Source organism: Anneissia japonica, unplaced genomic scaffold (assembly GCF_011630105.1).
Source record: "Anneissia japonica isolate Jap-2015-1 unplaced genomic scaffold, ASM1163010v1 scaffold93_len1081246_cov171, whole genome shotgun sequence".
Lineage (NCBI taxonomy): Eukaryota > Metazoa > Echinodermata > Crinoidea > Comatulida > Comatulidae > Anneissia > Anneissia japonica.
In genome coordinates, this window is record NW_022726429.1 from 588,803 (window position 1) to 610,126 (window position 21,324).

Genomic DNA, 21,324 nt, shown 5'->3' on the forward strand with positions numbered 1-21,324 from the left:
TCTATGGTTTTTGGAATTCCATATTTAGTTGAGTAAAAATTGTTTGCAGTTTCTTTAGAAAACGAAGGGCCTTTGTGACCAGTGTAGAGCGAATTGGTGAGAAGATTTTTGCTAAATCTCCAAAAATTAGCACGGTATAGTTTTTCCTCATATTGGGTTGATCTCCTTTTCTCATTATTGGTATGGGTTTTTTTAAAATAGTCATAGACTTTCAAGGCCTTGAAGAATTCCACTTTCGATTCCTGAGTTGAATCTTTCCTAAAGGCCTTTCTTCTCAGCTTGTTCTTTATTTTCCTAGCTTCCAACATCGTTTTAGGATAACGGCGTAGATAATAATTTGGTTCTTTGGTAGCTTCCGTCCTAGGGAAGATGTGTATAAGAGACAGGATATAGGCCTATTATATTAAATTTAATAGACCCATTTTTTTACATACTTGCTACTGAGGGAATCAAGTTTATCAAGCTGAGTTTTACAAATATCGTTAACAGTCAGATGAAATCTTAAACTAGGTAACAGGTAATTGGAATAAATTTTGACTTTGAATTCAGACCTAACAAGAGAACTATCGATTACTTTAAGATTTTTCTTAATTATCTCTTCAAGATATTGGAAGACATCATTCTCGGTATTACGGAATGATATAATGGAGCCCAAAAATGTATGATGTTCGTCTTGAACTGATGCAATAGTGCTATCAGCTAGAGTGTACGGCACATTCGAAGCTTTCCCACGGACAATAGAGAGAGATTTGCATTTGGATGGTTTTAGTTTAAGTCCCATTGACGAAGTAAAGGTGGATATCTTATTAATTAATCTTTGGTGTGTTTTCTTATTACCAGTTATTAAGCAGAAGTCATCTGCAAATGGAGTTGTGATGTGTTTCATTCCATCCATATTGTAGCCGTGGGAAAGCTCCAATACCAATGCCTGGATAATGGGGTCGAAAATCAAAATAAAGATAAGGGGAGATAAGGGATCGCCCTGAAAAATACCTTTACGAAATTTAAATTCATCCGATTGGCAATCCTTTGTTTTAACATACCCAGAGATATTGGCATATAAATTATTAATGTAAATTTTAAAACAAGGATCAACATTAGATCTATCAAGTACGAGACTAATTAACTTATGAGGCACCGAACCAAAGGCGTCCTCCAAGTCAAAAAACGTAAAGTTAATTGTTCGGGAGTTGGCTTTAGCATGTCTGATGAGCTCATGAACAACGGTGTTATGCTTAATACATCCGTTGATACCTCTGAGAAAAGCTTTTTGCAATTCCGTATTGACGAGTTTATTCTGCTTCATGAAGTCTTCCAGACGGTTAGCTAGGATAATATGGAATATTTTACCAGTGCATGATGATAATGCGATAGGCCTAAAATTCGATGGGGAGTCAGTTGCACCTTTTTTATGGATCAGTGTAACTCTGCTATCTGTCCAAGTTGGCACTGGTTGTCCAGTTTCCAGAATTTTATTATATAGCGTGGCTAGAAAGTGGTGAGTACAAGAAAGTTTCTTCAGTAAGCCGTAGCAGATACCGTCAGGGCCAGGAGCTGAATTTTTACTTTTGCGTTTTAAAACGTTGCGAATGTCTTTTGGGCGGATACTGCTTGTGTTGAATGGAATTGTATCTTCCTCCGGTGTACAAGGGTCCGGTATCCAAGACAGTAGAGAAGCATCTATGGTTTTTGGAATTCCATATTTAGTTGAGTAAAAATTGTTTGCAGTTTCTTTAGAAAACGAAGGGCCTTTGTGACCAGTGTAGAGCGAATTGGTGAGAAGATTTTTGCTAAATCTCCAAAAATTAGCACGGTATAGTTTTTCCTCATATTGGGTTGATCTCCTATTCTCATTATTGGTATGGGCTTTTTTAAAATAGTCATAGACTTTCAAGGCCTTGAAGAATTCCACTTTCGATTCCTGAGTTGAATCTTTCCTAAAGGCCTTTCTTCTCAGCTTGTTCTTTATTTTCCTAGCTTCCAACATCGTTTTTTGATAACGGCGTAGATAATAATTTGGTTCTTTAATAGCTTCCGTCCTAGGGATATTTTTAATGAACTCGGGGTTCTCCCGAAAATATTCGTCCAACACGGTTGTAAAACAGAGGCCTGCGTCTTGTGGACTCAATTCACCAGTTGATAATGCATGGTGGATAGGACTAAGTCTCATGTTTAGAACATTGTTGTGAGAGTTCCAGAGATCAGATGTCAGTTGAGGAACAATAAACCTAACGAACAAGGCGAGACTACAGGCCGCTTGAACAACGGGAAGCACCATTGTGTGATTTAGCTTTAAAGCTTACCGGGTTGTTGATTACTACTACCAAGCTGCTGTGATCCGGGTAGCACGGCGGTGAGAACGCACACGAAGAGAGTCAAGCCAATGAGCCTACGTCTTTCCAATCAAATTGCACAAGTTACAAAGGCAAATGCTCACAGAAACGCTACACGTAAATACATAGGTACAAATTCATGAAAAAAGTATGAGATATAGATGTCGAAAAGACGTCAGAACACAGGGAAAATTTTGCAAATTAGCGGAGGCGACGAAGCCACTTCTCTGTGATCTAGTCCTCCCTCTATATCTAGATATAGAGTACGCATATTATGCTGTTGAACCATCAGGTTATGCATCATCACACGCTGTAGAACCTGTAGAACCTGTAAGGTGACGAACATTCACGGTTACCATCAGGTTACGCATCGTCACTCAATTGCACCACCATGTTATGCATCCTCACGCAGTTGAACCATCAGGTTACGCATCGTCACGCAGTTGAACCACCAGGTTTTTACGCATCACCACGCAGTTGAACAATCAGGTTTTGCTCAATACCGATTGAATAATAAAGTTACGCGCACGCAATCAAATCGTCAGTTATTTATTTATGAGAGGGCTACTACAGCAAAGCTGACTCAACAAAACTTTTGCATTACGAATATTCACGCAGTTGAGCCATCAAATCACGCATCGCATTGCAATAAACCATTAGACAGCCACACGACGCAATTGAACTGGCATCACCAAATTATACATATCGTAGTTGGACCATCAGGTTACACATACGCATTAACAATTGAGGCATGTACACATAGCACGATGCTGTTAAACTACCAAGTACGCTTCACTTTACTTCGCGGCGCGAATTATGCAACACAAAGTTTTGCTAGTTTCTCTATATCTCGTCCCACCGGTGTATCAACTTTGTAACCATTTAACAGTTTTTTTTTTTAAGTTCTCACTCACCAACTCCCAATGGCATCCTCCACCTTGTAATTTCAAAATATCATACATGTGGCGAAATAATATATAAATTATTCGGTACATTTGCCATGGGCAAAACAATTAGTAAGCCTAACACGACTATCCGGTTTATTTCATTTCATAAGCCTATCAATTATATCGTTAACTACAAGACAATAAAATACAAATTAGGGCCATACTTAAATACCGTAACAGAGACCATCGAATATCGATTTAAAATTATCATTTTGTATTAAAATTTTTATTCATAGCATTGTTATCTAATGTATCTAATGTGAATACCGTACCGTGAAACCCAGTCTCAATTGGCCATGTCTGGTTCAGTAACTCTACGTCCTTCGTGTGAAGCCGCCCGCCAAGTACAGTGTCCGACTCCAGAATAGTTACAGTAAACCCTCGTTCAGACAACTCCAGTGCTGCAGACAAACCAGCTATACCTCCACCTAATATTGATTTATATTTGATAAACCATTATACACCGGTTTTACAAAAAAAAAAAAAAAAAATAAATTGTTGGTGAAGATGAAGTGCAGCAACCTTTGAAGATTGCAAATAGAGGGCGCAATGATTAATATTATAACGTATCACAGTAAATTGAGTATTGCGTACTGGCTCTTAATGTTTAATACTGGCCCAAATAATGGTTATTGTTCTTTGTTCCAAAAAAACGATAAAAAAAAACAAAAAAAAAACAGCTGGCAACAGATTCTTCTTCTTCTTCCTTGAAAACAGGTTCAAGGAACATTTATTTATCACATAGGCCTCTGGCCCAAATAATATACAAAATATGATATTAACAAAATTAGAGTGCATCTAAATATTCTTTTCTGCGTTTAAATGAGTAAGATAAGCATTTTGATAACTTTGAAATGAGATCAATATTTTTAGTAGACATTAAATTAAGAAATTTGAATTCAGACGGAGTGTCTGTGTAAAAGGTAAATAAAAATTTCGTTCTAATATCTGAATAAAAAGGGCAAACTAAGGTAAAATGATATTCATCTTCGACTTTTTGTAACGAACATAATTTGTATAATCTTTCATTTTTATATTAACATTATACCATCTTCCTCTTTCTAATTCTAATTCTAATATCCCCAATCTTAATTTCGTAAGGATTTGTTTATGTCTGTGATTGTCTACATTTTTTAGATAATCCTCTGATCTGAATTCATGTTTAATTTGTGAATACAATTTTAATTTAGAATGTTGCCTAATTTCTTCAAAAAACCTTTGATTCTCAATGTCTGTTAACCTTCGTTTTAGATTAAATACAAAATCATTAAAATCGTTCACTTTTTGTTCATGCCAAATATCTCCAAAACCAATGGAACATAATAGATTTTTTACATCTAAGGCTCGTTTCTTTGTGTTTTTCTGTATTGAAAGTCATAGCATTGCCTAATAAATGTTTCACTGTCCATATAAATCAGTCTTAACCAATACCTAATAACGTTAACAGAACATGCAATGTATGGGGTATCTCCCGCATTCTCCTCTAACACCAATATTGGGTGCTGAGTTGCCAACTCCTAATATGTATTTACACAATTTCATTTGTATCTTATTAGTAGATGAAATATCATCCAAACCCCACATTTCACTGCCATAGAGTAAAATCGGTAATATTTTAACATCAAAAATTTGATTCCGTAAGATTCAAGAAATGGGGGTGTGGATAGAGGACACTTTTGGTACATAACTTTGTACTTCTTGGAGGATTGATGTAAGCACTGGACAGCGAGTGATCTATACACTTCCCACCACTCCCCACGCCAGTGACCTCTGGTGTATTTCCACCTGGTCAATGCACAATCTAAAACATTTTTTAAATAATATATTGACTATATTTTATTGATTTTCGTTGGGATGGCCATGAGCAATCCCGTAGCCAGGATTTTCAAACAGTGCGGGACAATATCAGAGTGGACCCGCTTTACGTGTAAATTCAAAGTAATGTGGCCCATTTTCTTAAAAATTGACCCATTTTACGCAAAAAAAATATGAAAAATCTGGACCAATTTTCTTAAAAGTTGACCCATTTTAAGCAAAATATGAGAAATCTGCACCCATTTTTCAAAAAGTGTAGGTCTATTCATTTTGTGCATAAAACAGCATAATTTAAACCCATTTTAAAATATGTGAACCCATTCTTTGTGGACCCAGTAGAAAAAATGTGCGAGACTGTCTCAACTGTCCCAATAGCTGGCTACGGCATTTACCGTACCAGCCATGAGACACTGATGACCTACCAACTCGTATAGCGACGTTGACGATCAACCGTATCTAGGTAAACCGAGGCAAATGACTTCGGGTGTCATTCTGTTACCCATTAATATTATGTGTTGCCAAAAATCATCGTTTATATTAGGCCTAAAATTGGTAATTGTAGTTATTTCATCTCTATAGGCTAATCGTCATCCATCGCAGCCATCACTCATGTACCAACACAACTGCAACTACTACCACAAACACTGGTACTTCCACCCAAACACTGGCACCATTACCATAACCACCACTCCAGCACCAACACAATCTATCAACTTTAGCACTAACAAAACTACCATCACCACCACCAGCCCCAACAACAAAATCACTACTTCCACTAACACCAACTACAGAACCATTAACTTTAGTATCAACAAAACCACCACCACCAACATCAACATATTAATAATGAATACAAATGAGTCAGTTCTTTTTAGTTTATTAATTTCGGATGCATGCGTAAATATATAAACCTACATAAATATAAAGGATGTAAAATCTATTTGAATAGATACATTGCTTCCACTTCACTATGTACTCTATAAGGATCATGGTCAGCGACGGTTAACGAAATATAAATATCGCTAATTGAAAATAGTGGCTACTTATAAACGACAAAATCCAATTAATTTATATAATTTATTTTCAATTAATCAAAATATTTCTTTACAGAAAAGGAAGCCATGTTTCTGAGCTTGGGACTTGATTATATTTGCTAATATAGTTGGGCCGCAGAAGAATACTTTTACTTTGCCAGCACGTCTCTTCTGGATTGATGACATTAACTGTAAATAAAGCAAACACAAATTTAAGATTAGATATTGTATGATCGTTTATCGTTCGAACAATGATACGTTCGTTAGTTCAACAATAACACACCTCACTCCAATTCGGTCGTCCAATCCTAGTTCTTGTTTTCAGTCCTGTGATGACGTCAGAAGTAGTTTGGTGGCACATGCGATCCAGTGCCATCTGCAACGCGACGTCGCGGGAATCCTCTTTACGCGATTTTGACGTCATGTATAAATGGATGGTGAGAAATTCGGAGAATATGGTCTCCTCTTGCTGGTTTTCAAGCTGAGCGAGTAAACTAACAAACCACTCAAACGATTTCGGGTCTCGATTTATCCAAACAAAATCCACCTGTAGCAAGCAATAAACAAAGAATAATAGGCCTAGTATCAACAGCGAGCAACTAAGGTGGGGCCAGGATCGGAGCCCAGGGCCCGGGAAAATTTGCATTATTTAATGTGATAAAAGATAGAATTGAAAGGTTTTACCATGTGAATTTTTATTCACCAACAAAGGGTAGTGATTTCACAATCACGAATCTCCGATGAAGGCCTATTTTTAAATAGGTTTTAAAAGCAGGCATGTTGTTCTATTACCTACTGCAAGAATTTTCTCAGACGTGAGAAAACCTAGTATTCATCCTATCGCTTTTATATTATTCCTTTAATAGTGTAGCCCATAATATTAGTATGAGGTGAGAAAGCGTAGTATTTATCTTACCGCTTTTATATTGTTTTCTTTAATAGTTTGCTTAAGCCTATACTATTAGTTTGACGCAGCTTGACGCAGCTGATTGTATTGTTGTCAAAAGATACTACAAACTTTAATGGTGGTCGCTTACCAGTGGCGGATTCATGAATGGGACTCGGGTAGGCCTAGTATAGACCCTCCATCTGCGAAAGTCCCTCTTTGAGGCCTCTATTTCAAATTCCTGGATCCGCCACTGCTTACGAGAGGTAAATCATAAGAAAAATCTAAGTCAAAAAGTCGGGAGTTAGTTGCTTACGCGATGTATTAAAATGCACTAATTAAATAGTAAGAACAAAGGGACCAGAGTGGACGTTAAGGGAGGTGATCGCTTACTGGAGGGAGGTTAAACTGTATTATACCAGGAAAGAGTTAAATTATACCAAATAATACTGTAATAAATTAGTGTTTTCATTTGCTACCTCGATACGGGTAACCAGAAAGTTACCATGACTAACAAAATATTTTTTTATTTAAACTTTATTAATGTACAAACAACATTTGAGATACTGTATATAGATGACATGGCGTGTCCGCCGAAGTCTGAGGCAAGGGTCACTCAGTTACTCTGTAAATTATAATAAAAGGAGGGTGGCTTGCATTTCATATATTATATATTGGTTTACATTTACCGATCATTTACTATAATAATCGGAATATTTTTTTTAATTTTGAGGGGGAGGGAGTCAGAGCCCCTTCTACCGCCCCTCCCCTCTGTCTGCGCCCCTGAATGTGTAATGATGGAAGGAAGGTGGGGCTAAGTTACCTTCTTCAGGCGGTTCAATGACCTTACTGCACCATCCTCAATCCATGAGTGATGGCAGGAAGGACAAGTCAGCTTTGAATTTCGATAGCGATGTAAAATGCTGTACAAGATTGATGCAAATGGAGTTACACCAATACCGGTAGCGACGAGAACCGCGTGATCAGTCTCAAAAACACGGCAAGACTGTGTTGCATATGGTCCATCGATATACACCTGACGTCAGAAGAAAGATAATAGTTAATATATTTGTAGGCCTACATAACATTGACGATACATTTACAAGTTTGATATACAGAAAGCTGAATATTTATTAGGATACATTTAGACAAGTTAACTATAGTACCGTATGTATTGCTCTTGTTGGAAAACTTAAAAAAAAAAATACCAATACTACATTAAAAAAATGAAATGTGTTGAACCAAATATTTATGGACTTAGGATCTAAAAGAGGTATTACAGATGTATTGAAATGTCTGCCACACTCGAATGGAAGCGTGAGGAATTCGAAAATAATGTTAGATTTTTCAAATAAATGCTAAGATGAATGTTTTCTCAGTAAGTTTTGTTTTTGTATGTGCTGTACAACATGTATTTTTGCGACTGAAAAGGAAAAAAAATATTTAGGCCCTATTTCGTTATAATTAATTATCATTAACAATAATTTAAAAACAAATGAGCATGGCCTTCTTGTCGTTGCTTTGGGATAGTAGCTATAATGTAGAATTTACATTTGCACGGAAAGATGCACTTCTTCGTCTCACTCTGGTAACAGTGGACCCGGTTGTCTGAGTGCTCTTTTTACTCGGTGTGCTTGCATTGTTGTTGTCCACTATGTAACTGTCAACTCTTTGCTGTCCTGTGTGGGTCTCAAAAAACTTGTACAAGTTTTTGGTCCAATCACCCAGTGATCGTATATGACACGATAAGGTTTCTATAAGTATGGTTATAATAAATAATATTTTATATTATATATATATATATATATGGTGTAATATTTAATATAAAATATTATTTATTATAACCATACTTATAGAAAACATATATATAATAATATTAATATTAATATATATAATATTTATATATATATATATATATATTGTACTATATACTATACTATATAACTTTTTAAAGTATAATATAATATATGATATGATATAATATGATATATAACATAGGCGCATATTATAATCCTATAGCCTATATCCTGGAATATATGAATCTTAACTCGAAAGAATTTTGCGGTAACGCTGGATATCACAATAAATTGTAAACAGTAAAGATGAAAGCATCTGCCAGTGGGAAAAAATCCTGCCCTAAGGAACATTAAAATTGTACAAAGGAAATTACGTTGAATTTAAGAAAAACTGGAGAATATAGAGCAGTGACGTAACGAAGAGGCCTAAATTATCTGATTAGGTCTTCGTCACTCACTACCACTACCCTGAGAGTTGTGTAGTAGGAACTTAGTTGGGTAATATGATACTTTTTTACACGTCCAGCTCCAAGGGGCCCGCTCAGCCGATTTGAACAATGGTCCTGGCAAATGCCGAATAATATCCTGGGTCTCTAAATGGGTCGGGACTCCTGGCTGTAGCCGGTGAGAGGTGTTGCGTTACTGGAGTAGCGATATGTGCATCACCCGTTTAGTTGCTATTTTATGGATTGTATTTAATAAAACGGACGAGTACCAGTATCATCAGGGGCACTACTGATTGTGAAGGGATGCCACTCATACTTCTGTAGAACTGGGATGTGTAGAAAGACGTAATCTCCGGGATTGAACTTGAAATTACGATGCCTGGTCATCTTCAAGTGAGCAACCTAAAGAAAAACAGGATACATAATAAAACAGACAAGCACATTATATTGGCGTCATCATTATGAACAAGAAAATATCATACAGTCTGGTTTCCATAAAACCTCTGCACAATATCGCCAACAGTTTTTGAGGGTTTGTCGAATCAAAGAGAGTTTTCGTGCGTCGGGAATAAGCTAATTCGTTGATTGAATTGCGTATTCCCTTATCCATGGTCAATTGACTTAAACATACTATGCTATGCGTATGTTTGATTATGTCTATTGACCTTGGTACGGGCATGTGCAGTTCAAACTACGAATCATTAGTTCCGCAGTGTAATGATTGCAGTAAAAAAACAACAGACTTTATGGAAACCTGGATGTAGAAAGAGTTCTTGCAGCATTTCAATACGCATGCGTTTGAACAAAAAACGAAATGTCCTGTCTTTATCAAAATGTCGATGAAATAGGTTTAGCGCATTATATTACCCCATTAGGAAGCAAATGAACCTCTTCTATGTACGTCCGTCCATATCGAAGTCTCTTTAACAGATCGCTGCTCCATGTTTTCTCCACAACGAATAATCCTCCAGGAATAACCAAATACTTCCAAAAGTTTGGGCCATGAAGTAGCAGGGTGATGATGAACGGCAAGTAAAGGAGATGACTCATGAAGAAAATCTAAACAAAGTATGGTTTCAATATGCATGGTTATGATTTGTCGATGATTACACACGACTTCAGTAGGCCTATTTGTCAAAAGTATTCAGCTCCGAGTACACGATTGGTTCAATTTAGTTTTACTACTCCATGATTGGTATACAATATTTTGTTACACATTTCTGATTGGTTGGTGACGTGAGGTCTCTGGCTACTTCAATGATTGGTTGAGAAAATGCTGTTAAGGATTTATGATTGGCTGGTGATGTAAGGGTCTATGGTTAATTCAGCAATTTGGTTGGCAAAATACTGTTAAGGATTTATGATTGGCTGGTGACGTGAGGATCTATAGTTACTTCTCTATGATTGTTTGGTGATATATTGTAATGGATTTATGATTGACTGGTGACTATAGCTACTTCCTCTATGGTTGGTTGACGGTGCCAAAGCTTACTGGTACCTCCTGCCTGCACACATACCTGAAAATGTAGTTGTCGTACATAGTTAGTTGACCCCAATATGAGTACCAGGAGGCAGCTGATTAGAACCCAGCCGGTAATATATGCACTGTGCTTCACGTAGCCCACTCCAGCTTTAAAGGTGAAAAGCACATCCCAAAGACTAAGTCCATTAGTCGACAGTTGCGTCATCAATACTGCAATAAATCACATACACAATTATGAGGAATTAAACCCACATTCATCATCATATTAAAATTTAGCTTTACTCCCGGTTGAAAGAGAAATTGTATCTGGGAATTCACTTAACTCGCAGCAACTCCAGTCTGTGCTGCTTCTGAACTCTATGATTAGGTGATTGACGTTGACTGGCAAAATAAGGTGAAATGAGGTGATTTTTATTACTTTTTTTGTTTGTTCGTTGTTGTTTTTTTGGCTAAGTAAATTTCTAGTGGACGTCCCGTAGATACCCCACTGGTTGCCGACGCACACGCCGACACCGGCGTGTACTGCTGGGATTTTTACATACCGTCGGTCTTCATGGTTGTGTTTTAGCAGTAATTTCTTATTACCATGGCAATTAAAGTTTCTGCTGCCACTAATACTACTATTACTAATGCAGGCCTACCAAGGGCGTGTTCATACTTGCGTTTCCAACATGTGCGACTGTATGTACTAACGAGTAGCAGGCCACGATGACGCCTAGCATTTTGTGAAACATCAGGAAGTTATCCAGCGGAAGAAGCTTTGCCATCCGTGTTCTCCTCATACGCGTGGCCCAGTACCGTAACATAAACATTACCACCATGACAACCGCTACGTTTAAGGAGGCACCACATCCTCGAGCTGAGCGTAAAGGAAATAAATTATATATTATAAATTTAGGCTTATTAGCATAATAAGTCATACTTAATTTAAGACCATTTAGGTTACAACTTCTTTAAAAGGGTGAAATATAAGTTAGAATGTGATAATATTAAATTACAAAATTATATATATTGCATATGACAAAACACATCAGTGAGACATTAAGGGCCGTAAATGATGGAAATATAGGATCAGAGGATCAATGTTTGACAAATTACCTATAATGACACACCAGTTATGCTCCCTGTATTTCCAAGCTCCGTAACCGGACATGAACATATTGACAAAGATGATAAACAGGAAGACTACAATCTTTCGCTTATTGTAAGCAATATATTTAACGGAACAAAATCGACGAGGAAGTTTGAAAGGAAATGGTGTTCTGCTTGATCGATGAGGGTGCCCTTTGCTTTGCTGCTCATTGGCGAGGACTTGATTCTGATGGACGCTGAAATGAAACAAAAATCATTCATTCCATTAAAAGTCTGTCCACACTATCAATTATTCTTTGACAATTATGTGTTACAAATATTGATTATATAACTTTGTCATGCCCATAACATATGGGCAAATCACAGAGCTTTGATACAAAATAATTTTCTTGAACGCTACTTTGTTGTTGTATTATCGTTAAGTATTATGGTTTTTCATTTCTCGTAATAATTTTGATTCAGTAGCTATTCCTACGCGTGTAACTATCAAAACAAACCAGGTGTCATTAATTACTGATATAGGCATGTAAACTTTTTACTTTTGGCCCTTATTTCCTCCGATAAGCCCCGCCCCTTGTACAGCGTACGTTTGTGGGACGAGTGCGTGATCCTAGCCCTGCCATGATTGGTCAGCTGTTAAGTCTGATTGACAGTCCGGCAATGCCCTATGAAAGGTCAATGCAAAGACTGCAGGGACTGTAATTTTTATGAGTTCGTTGATTAGGGAGGAAAATTGTTATAGAGACCTTTGTAACTTGTGCTATAAAATAGAAATAACTGTTAGCCTTTTACTGACTTAACTAAATATGCAAATTGGGAAATATAAAAATATGGAATTTTTCAGGTTTATTAGCTGATCAAAAACAGTATCTGCCATAAATATTGACATGCTTTGCAAAATTCAAAAACATGTATAACAACTAAGTTAGACTTTGAAGGAATGGGACTTTACACTATCAAATGTTGTGTGGAAAATTTGTGTGATGTGCCCATATGGGCATTGCGTTGTCATACTGAACGAAATATAGGCGTATCACAGTTATTTGTCACACGCAATTTGATAGAGTGAGCAGGGCTTTATGTAAACCTGGATTGTACCTTGTCATAACCGCCATCAATGCTTTATTATCCTCAATTGTCTTGATAACTTCTTCAATTGACACTACATCTGCATTTCCATGAGTTGTAAAAACTGCGCTGGCCACAGAATGTACTTGTTGGCTGGTGAGGCCAGACGATTGAACGTCGACCCAAAGTCCCAAATGCTTCAGCAGTGTCTCCATGTTAACCAGTCCTGTACCTTTAGAATAAACCGTAAGCTTTTAAGTTTTAAGTTTGTGTAACACTATAGACGCAATGTTGATGAAGTTGCAAGAAACACAACGCATATTAAAATTAGACGCGTAATAAACGCAACGGCGAACATAAAAGTTGCCTGACGTATGCAAGCATCGATGTTTACCTCCACCTGAAGACGGCAGGCGATTCCATTTTTCAGGGTAGGCTGCAGCACACAAGAATATAATCTGCCCGAATACGACGAGCATTTCCATTATTTCAGTGAGGGTTATGCTGCAGTTTGCCCATCATACACGACCTGCGTATTGCTGGTAATGTATTCAGGTACAGGGCGAAGATGGAATGACTGCTCTACTTTTGTGATTGGTTTCAACAACATTCACAAGGCAGAATGCGACAAAAGAGCTATTCAAGTCTTGGTTTCCACCTTAATCGTGTTGATTTGAACCAAGCTTCACCCTAAAATCACCTTTGACCCTTTAAAATTTCGAGTGATCCGTATCGAACAGTAACTTGATTAATATATTTCCTTGTATACTGCCCTCTAGGCCATCTTTAGTTGATTTCACTCTAACGTCCGTAGGAAACAATTTTTACAAATTGATATAAATATGGAAATAGGTTTAATATTTGAAATTCATACAACCATATATACAACGCGACTTGTTTCTAAATTATTTTGTTGATGATCTAAAGTAATGTCTAAAATACAGAAAAAATCTACACATTAGAAAAAGAATAACATTGGACTTAAGTAAGCATGCAATCTTACGTCACGACGCAGGATTAAAGTGATTATTTGCTTCTGTCAGCAGGTATTGTGGAAATTACATTACTTATTTACAATAATTACTGTAGTTACAGTCAGCGCCTACAATGTAATCACACAATGAGCAAATTATTACTGCATAATTATACAACGCGAAAAAAATAAATAATCCGTTGTTACAGTGCTGTATAAAATGCTGCTTTAGGCCTACTATCACCTACATATAATTGGATTAAAATTAAACCTTGCACAAATATACAGACTTTCATTTGTTCGCGATAAGTGCAAATTATTGTATAAATATAATACCTCTAAATTTAAGTTTTGAATTTTTTTCTGAAAATATGTAATCATATTTAAGTATGTTTTTTTTGTGCTTATGATGAGTCCACCAAACATCCTGAATTTTCTAGAAAATAGCAATTATGTGATATCATAAATGTATGTGTAGCCACCTGGGCATCACGCCTTCAGTATATATTTAAGTATGATAATTACTAAAAGTAGACGGGTAAGAATTGATATTTGAAAACAATGAGTGGCAATAATTACCTTTCGGGAAAATATTCATCATATTAATCCAAATTATAAAACTAGAGCAGTTACTCCAGAGTGAAAACCTTCTGCCTGTGCCATGAATACCAACAAGCAGGCCGTGTATAATGGGACGAAACTGCAGCATACCCTCAGGAAAATAATGATGTGGCCAGGTACATTATTTTCTTAAATGCTGCCTCAATATGAGGGGCGATTCCATTATTTTCTTTTATGCTGGAGGGTAAATAATTGAATTCCGTGACCCTGACCTTGTCTTTTGACTATTTTCTTTTGATATGCTATCTTTAAATAGTATCTTCCTTTTTCTTGGTATACGTTGGAAATAATAGTTTTATATGGAAGTTTTTAGCTCCGATGAGGAGATCTTGGAGTACCTTGTGTGTGGGCAGCCGTTAGGGCCACTATAATCACTCGGCTGATTGATTAATAGATCTTTTTTGTATGGGCGGCCGTTAGGGCCAATTTACTCTATTGCCTCTATTATACTACCCTCATCGGAGCTTTTTAGAACTTGTTTTTATTCTCACCGCCGTCATGCCTATGACTCGTAAACTTGATACACCGTGAACTACATGGAAGAAAGGGTATGTTTACAAAATACCAGATTACAAGACTGATATTGACTTAATCAATACATAATTTGATATACTTTAGATTATCTATGCTGATATAGGCCTATTTTTTGATTTTCACGACAAGATATGGGCGTAGGTCTTAATTAGGTTCAAATAAATTGGTGGTCTTAGAAATTAGTAGCCGAAAACATACTGAAATTTCGTTCTTTGATTGGATAAGATAAAGTACTTACGCGTGAGCATTAGAATTAGGCCTCATGCTATTAGTACATTATTGTTTGCGATGGACACTAATTTACTGGTCAATGATTCGGTCTCTTTATCGACTAACGCAATCTTCGTGAAGTATACACATTATATTTCTTTCATTACCGATTGTTGATCAAAGCACGGACAAACAAAATAGACCTGACAGTCACTCAATTTCCTTATATTATCCTAAATAAGGTATCGATTATTCTCATGTATGCCTACACAAAATTGCAAATGTGCTCTTGCGCAAGTATCTGAAAAAATGTTGCCTTATTGAGTAGATCATGATTTGAAGCTGTGCGCGCTTTCTGTCAATTTATATCTAATTTACCGCTAGCTCGTCTTCTATATATAACCATTAATGCTAAAAGATTTATTTCTGTTATTACAAAATATGACACGCAAGGCTGGTCACGTGACTCGGGGACGACGGTTTTCAACCGTCTAGATGTGTTAATCACTAATATTTATTACACTGTGTTAAAGTTGTAATGGCATTGTACACTGCCGACACTATGAAATCAAGAGTAGGCATGCAGTGATGTTGTCAGGGTGAGTGATAAGTATAGATAATTGAATGCTATATAAGGGTAACTATAGACCCGTATGTTGTGTCTTAAAGCGGCACCCCCAGGTACCAAAAAAAAAAACTTCATAGAGCGATGAACATGAACACATTCAGATCTGCTTATTGGAAAATGCAATCAAGGATTAAATAGATGCAATATCGATAATGACGATAAAACCTCCTTTGTATCAATCTCTGATCTTACCTATGACCCTTGTACACACTCAGAACAAACATTACGTAATCAATGACGTATAACCACGTGGAATACCAAATCAAAACACAAAAAGTAGGCTACCTTCAGTATCAATAACGTGGAAAATGTATCGCAGTTTCTCAATTGGTGGCAACATCTCAAATTCACCAAGCTGCTGAATCACGCTGGAAAGCCTGATTAGTCCTTCTCCATTTTGGTCAAAGAAATTGAACAAATTTCTTGCAAAGTTCTGCAAACGAAAATAGTTTGAGAAAAAAAAGACTATGGGTCCTTGTCAGAATACTAAAAATGTTCAGGGTTTGTTGATAAATCGGTATATGTGATCCTATTGTAAACTTAAAATATGTACTATCATCAGTCATGAGGTAAAAAAATTGAAAATATTAATTCCACATTTGAATTGCTTAATTTGTATATTTAAGTAAGTTATTAACTAATAAGTAATTTGAATTAAAAAAATTCTCCCATCAATTTTATGACCGTTAAATAATAACTTAATTATTTTGCATTGATCCTTAAATAGTCAATTTAAGGATTTTTGTAGTACAGTAAATGCAAATAAGGGAAAATTTTTTTCGATCTTTTTCTCGTTGGAAGCTAATAATTTAGTTGATCTTTTGAAATAAGTTATTCATAATTTTATTTGATTTTTTCAGGTATTTTGCTTAGGTGTGGCACTAGGATTTGTCCGACGGGGGTCAAAGGTACCTAAAACGGGGGAGGGGGCGATGTCCCGACATGGGGGAAAGTGGGCGTGGTAAGGTGACGCTCAAAATAAACCGTAATGGTCCAATGGGCGAAGCTCCCGAAAACTTTGAAAATATATGGGTTTGAAAGGCATATTTAATTGATTTTGAGAGTAAAAAATATGTAGAAATACACTTAACTTTTCTTATGGTTTTCCTCACCCCGATAGGGCCCTTCCCCCAGAGCCCCATCCCCTACCAGTGACTCTACCCTTGATTTTGCTGTCTTTTTGCCTGATAGTACATCTTTAATGCTTATGTTGTACAGCAGTCCTTTGATGTTTTTTTTAACGGTACTAGGTCTATGTATACTGTGCATGAATCCTATGAAAACCAGTTTGGGCTTACTCTGGGTAAAATTAGTGCAATATATATATAAACTGTAGACTTAGTCACGTGATATTAACAAGCGGAATAGTTAAGATAATAACGTAACTTTAATTCGGTCGCTTGATTAGTAACTTTAGTTGGTCCATGCATCGCAGCTGATCCAAGTTCAAATTACTTTCATAAACCAAGCAACTTCGAAGTGTCGGACTACTATTGTAGCAAAGTGTAATGCTTCTGGAAATGTAAGTTGGTAACTGATTATTGTTAATATTCTATGAAATTTACAAGCCGAAAGTGCAGCACACTTTTTCTGACGTATAATGCTAAAAACAATGGACGAACTGTCATGGCCACATCAGAAGGTATGAAACAGTAAGACACATGAATTTCCTAAAGGCCCTTAAGTTTTAGCATACCTCCTCAAAGGGTACCGCACTGCAGAATTCGCTGAGGTCCACTTGCCTGCTATACAGTGTGGTTGCAAGGCAGTATTCCTGCACATGAGCGCTGAACATATTGGTGTTATAGCCTATGGCGTAGGTCTGCTCCCCACGCCTCAAATTATAGTTGCAACTCCCGGCTCTCGTGCCTATAGAATGCTATTCCACAGACCAACACACCTGTATGCTATATCCAGCAGGTGTGGTCTGTTAATTAAGTGATAGCAGTATATCGGCCCGGAATAGCAAATAGCGAATACGGCTCAATTTAGGGTGAATGCAGGATGTTTCCCTCCGGGGAGGGGAACACCAATAGAGAACCTATGAGTGTGGGGATAAATGCGCCCGTATAGGCATAACATGCTCCTGCGGAGGGAGGGGTGGGGTGAGGCGAGGGCTTCATTCCTCACATCCTGGTTCCAATTTTTCTGGAAATTTCTATATCTTCAAAGTTCTGTCCCACTATTAAATTCTATGTTAAAAATAAATGTGATGGGTGTAATATGACATCATCACGCCCATATATGGGCACATCACACACTTTTTTCACATATAATTTGATAGTACGGTAGTGTAGACAGAGCATAATATTTAATACTACGTAGAAGTGCATGACTTCTGGCAAAGAACCTATTTAATGCAATTATACAACAACCACACATTGACGATAGACCTACGGTACTTATTTAGATTTAATAAATTGATTTAATTACCATGTCTCGATAAATAAGTGTGTACTTCATCAATGTATTATGGTGATGCTTAAATTGTATTATTGTCTCTTTTGATTCGTATCGTTTTAATTATTTTACTAGCCATTTTAATGTATGTTCTATCTATATAGAAAATATAAATATAACGTTTTAATGAATTGAGACTGTAGGACCTACTCACTATTTCCATATTCGACGAATAGGTCAATAGAAATAGTTTTCACTAGCTCCCGCTTTATACTGGGATACAAGGATGGCAGTTCCTAGAACATAATGATGCCAGTAAGAAGTCATCTGCGCATGCGAGAACGCTGAGTTCTCGTCTGCATTTTGCAGTTTGGCCCGAATTAGACAGTCACGGATGAGGGAATCTGGTATGCCATGGTATAGCGTGCGTCGTTGCTCAAATTAAAAACTGCCTAGTGACCGTCGCTACGCGTCTGCTCACAATACCTTCGTCTTCCTCTCACAGTGTTTTACCTCCATGCCAATTTCCAATCTCAATCTTAACACGAACATTTTTAGAGTATTCCAAAACAATACAGATATCTAAACTTGTCATTTCTTTTATTCATAATACCATCACATAAAAAGAAAGTGCCACTTCTGATACACATTTCAGATAATATCAGGTCTAAAATTACAATGATAAAGAAGAAAATACCTACGAAAATATTATTCTTGACTTAAATACCAGTGGAATAAAAGAAAATAAGCAATAAGCTTGATATAATTTAGGCCCGCATATTTTTACAAGCCTATATTTTACTGTATAAAAATTATAACTTATATTATCTTTAATATTATCGTTATCGTCATCATTATCATCATCGTCGGTGTCGTCATATTCATTATCGTCGTCATCATCATCATCATCATCATCATCATCATCATTATTAAGTCTATTGGACTACCGTTATTATTGTCACTGTCACTGTCGTTATTGGAATCGTTATCGTTGTCGTTATCCTTGTATTTATCGTCGTCATCACCATCACTATCGTTGTAGCCACCGTCATCATCATTATTCATTATTATCATTATGGTTATCGACGCGTTATCGTCATCTCATCGTCATCGGATGCGGAATCATTATCGTTACCATCACCGTCGTCATCGTTGTAATCATTAAGTGAATCATTAAACTTGTGGATTTTAAGTTGAATATACATCATTGTATGTACCCCTCTTAAACACTTCGCTTACATAGACCTACTGAAAATATAAACTTATGGTACGAAACAAAAAATGTTCTACAATAACTGAATACTTTCTTTTTGTTTGCCTCACAATAAGTATGCCCAATTGAAGAGATATTATTATCCTTCTCGTTAGTTACATCTTATCGTTTTGAAAGACTTCTTGAAACCATCGTACACCCACGACCATCAATAGACTCGCAAACTTAAGAAATTTACAACAGAATACTACTTGAATTAAACACACGTTCATATGCTACTTTACAGTGTGCAAGTAACCATAACAACAACTGCCGCCGACTGTCAGTCCACTAGAATTGCGCTGGGCAAGTGCTCAATAGTGCGGACGAGTTCGTATGTCGGCCGGTTGACGTGGTGTGCACCAGCCATAAGTGTTATAGTTAAGCCGGTCACTCACTGCGTCGTACGACGAATCCAACTCCGCTCTTTATGAGCGCTGGACGACGTGATGCCGTCTGCTGATTGTCGGTGTGGCAGTCTGAACGGATCGTCATTAAAAATGATCCGTTGCGCGCACTTCGTGGCGTTGCGTTCTCTATAGAATTGCGTCGACTGACGACCATCGGATCTGGACGCAGTCAGTGCCCCGCCTGGCTTAAGACACTACTTTATTTGATCTTAGATTTTTGTTGTGTTTTGTTATAAATTACAACCCCACACCCCCCCCCAACAAGAAAACCCAGGTAACTTGAGTGAAATATAAACCAGAGGACCTAAGGTTAACCAATTTATGTCAGAACTGATATAGTCTTATTAAAATGATCAACTAACTGGCAAAAGTTCCCGAATGTTAAGTGTTTTAATGCTTTCAGAAACTGTTTGAATGCAGTGATGGAAAGGTGCAAATTTTTAAATATGGATATTTTGCAAAGTGACATAAAATTTATTCATTTGTGGATATAGAATTGGGAAGGATTAATGACTGCAGTCATTAATGTTCAATAAAAAATGTATATTAACACTTATTTCCATTTGTTTTTCCAATTTTATTGCTGGTTTGTACATCCTCCTTTTTCTTTCAAACACATTTGAAAGTAAGTGTTCGTGCTGTAGGTGTGTGCATGTCATAGAGTTGGTGGGTGTGTGTAGGTGGTGGGGGAGGAGAGAGTTTATATTTACTTCATGTGTAATAACTAACGCAGCAAAGATTGCATTTATTTTGACTACCATGATTATTTTGAGACAAACTTTCGTTAGCTCTCGATATATTAGCTGTATTCAGGTGAATTAAGTGAACAGTTTTCCACTTAAATCACTAGTTAAAGCTTGCTGAATCATGTGAAAAGTCACATCCTATATTAGTTAAGCAACATACCTTTTCGTATTTTACTAATACGGTTACAATATTATATAGTTTCTTATATAATTGTAATTGTTAACTCTGAAAGACTTGAAGTTGACATAACAAGTGGTAACATGAAATATTGTCAAATTACTATTTTTTTCAAGACTATACTATAATATATAAATTGTCAGTTTAGTATTGCTCGTTTTAAAATTATATTTTATTAATGTTAGATCGAAAATTATTCATCGTTGTAATGCTTGAAGAACTACCGGCACCCCGGTAACATGTTATATGAATATATAATGTAACATTTAATGATTTTATGAGTATGTTTAAAGTATATTATATAACAATACAAACCCCAATGAACAATTATAAATTTAGTTATTTTATCTGTTTTGCTTCTTTCATAGTTGGGTATATAGCCTACACACTGATATCCTGCCTTTCCAAAATACATTGATACATTTGTTTACACAACAATGTAATATTGTAGGCCTGCGAATTACATAGGGCC

General features: G+C 36.5%; 1 protein-coding gene across 1 annotated transcript; it reads right to left on the bottom strand.

The window, feature by feature from the left end:
* Positions 1 to 5,956: 5,956 nt before the first annotated feature.
* LOC117113197 (NADPH oxidase 5-like) lies at positions 5,957 to 17,753 on the bottom strand. The gene is made up of 12 exons (XM_033256484.1): positions 17,563 to 17,753; positions 16,152 to 16,299; positions 12,931 to 13,132; positions 11,839 to 12,068; positions 11,399 to 11,599; positions 10,775 to 10,950; positions 10,125 to 10,316; positions 9,527 to 9,659; positions 8,567 to 8,769; positions 7,839 to 8,057; positions 6,413 to 6,676; positions 5,957 to 6,318 (listed from the first exon to the last, which is right to left on the bottom strand). The coding sequence occupies exons 1-12, from the start codon at positions 17,659 to 17,661 to the stop codon at positions 6,187 to 6,189; spliced, it is 2,199 nt and encodes a 732-aa protein (XP_033112375.1). The 5' UTR covers positions 17,662 to 17,753; the 3' UTR covers positions 5,957 to 6,186.
* Positions 17,754 to 21,324: the final 3,571 nt, after the last annotated feature.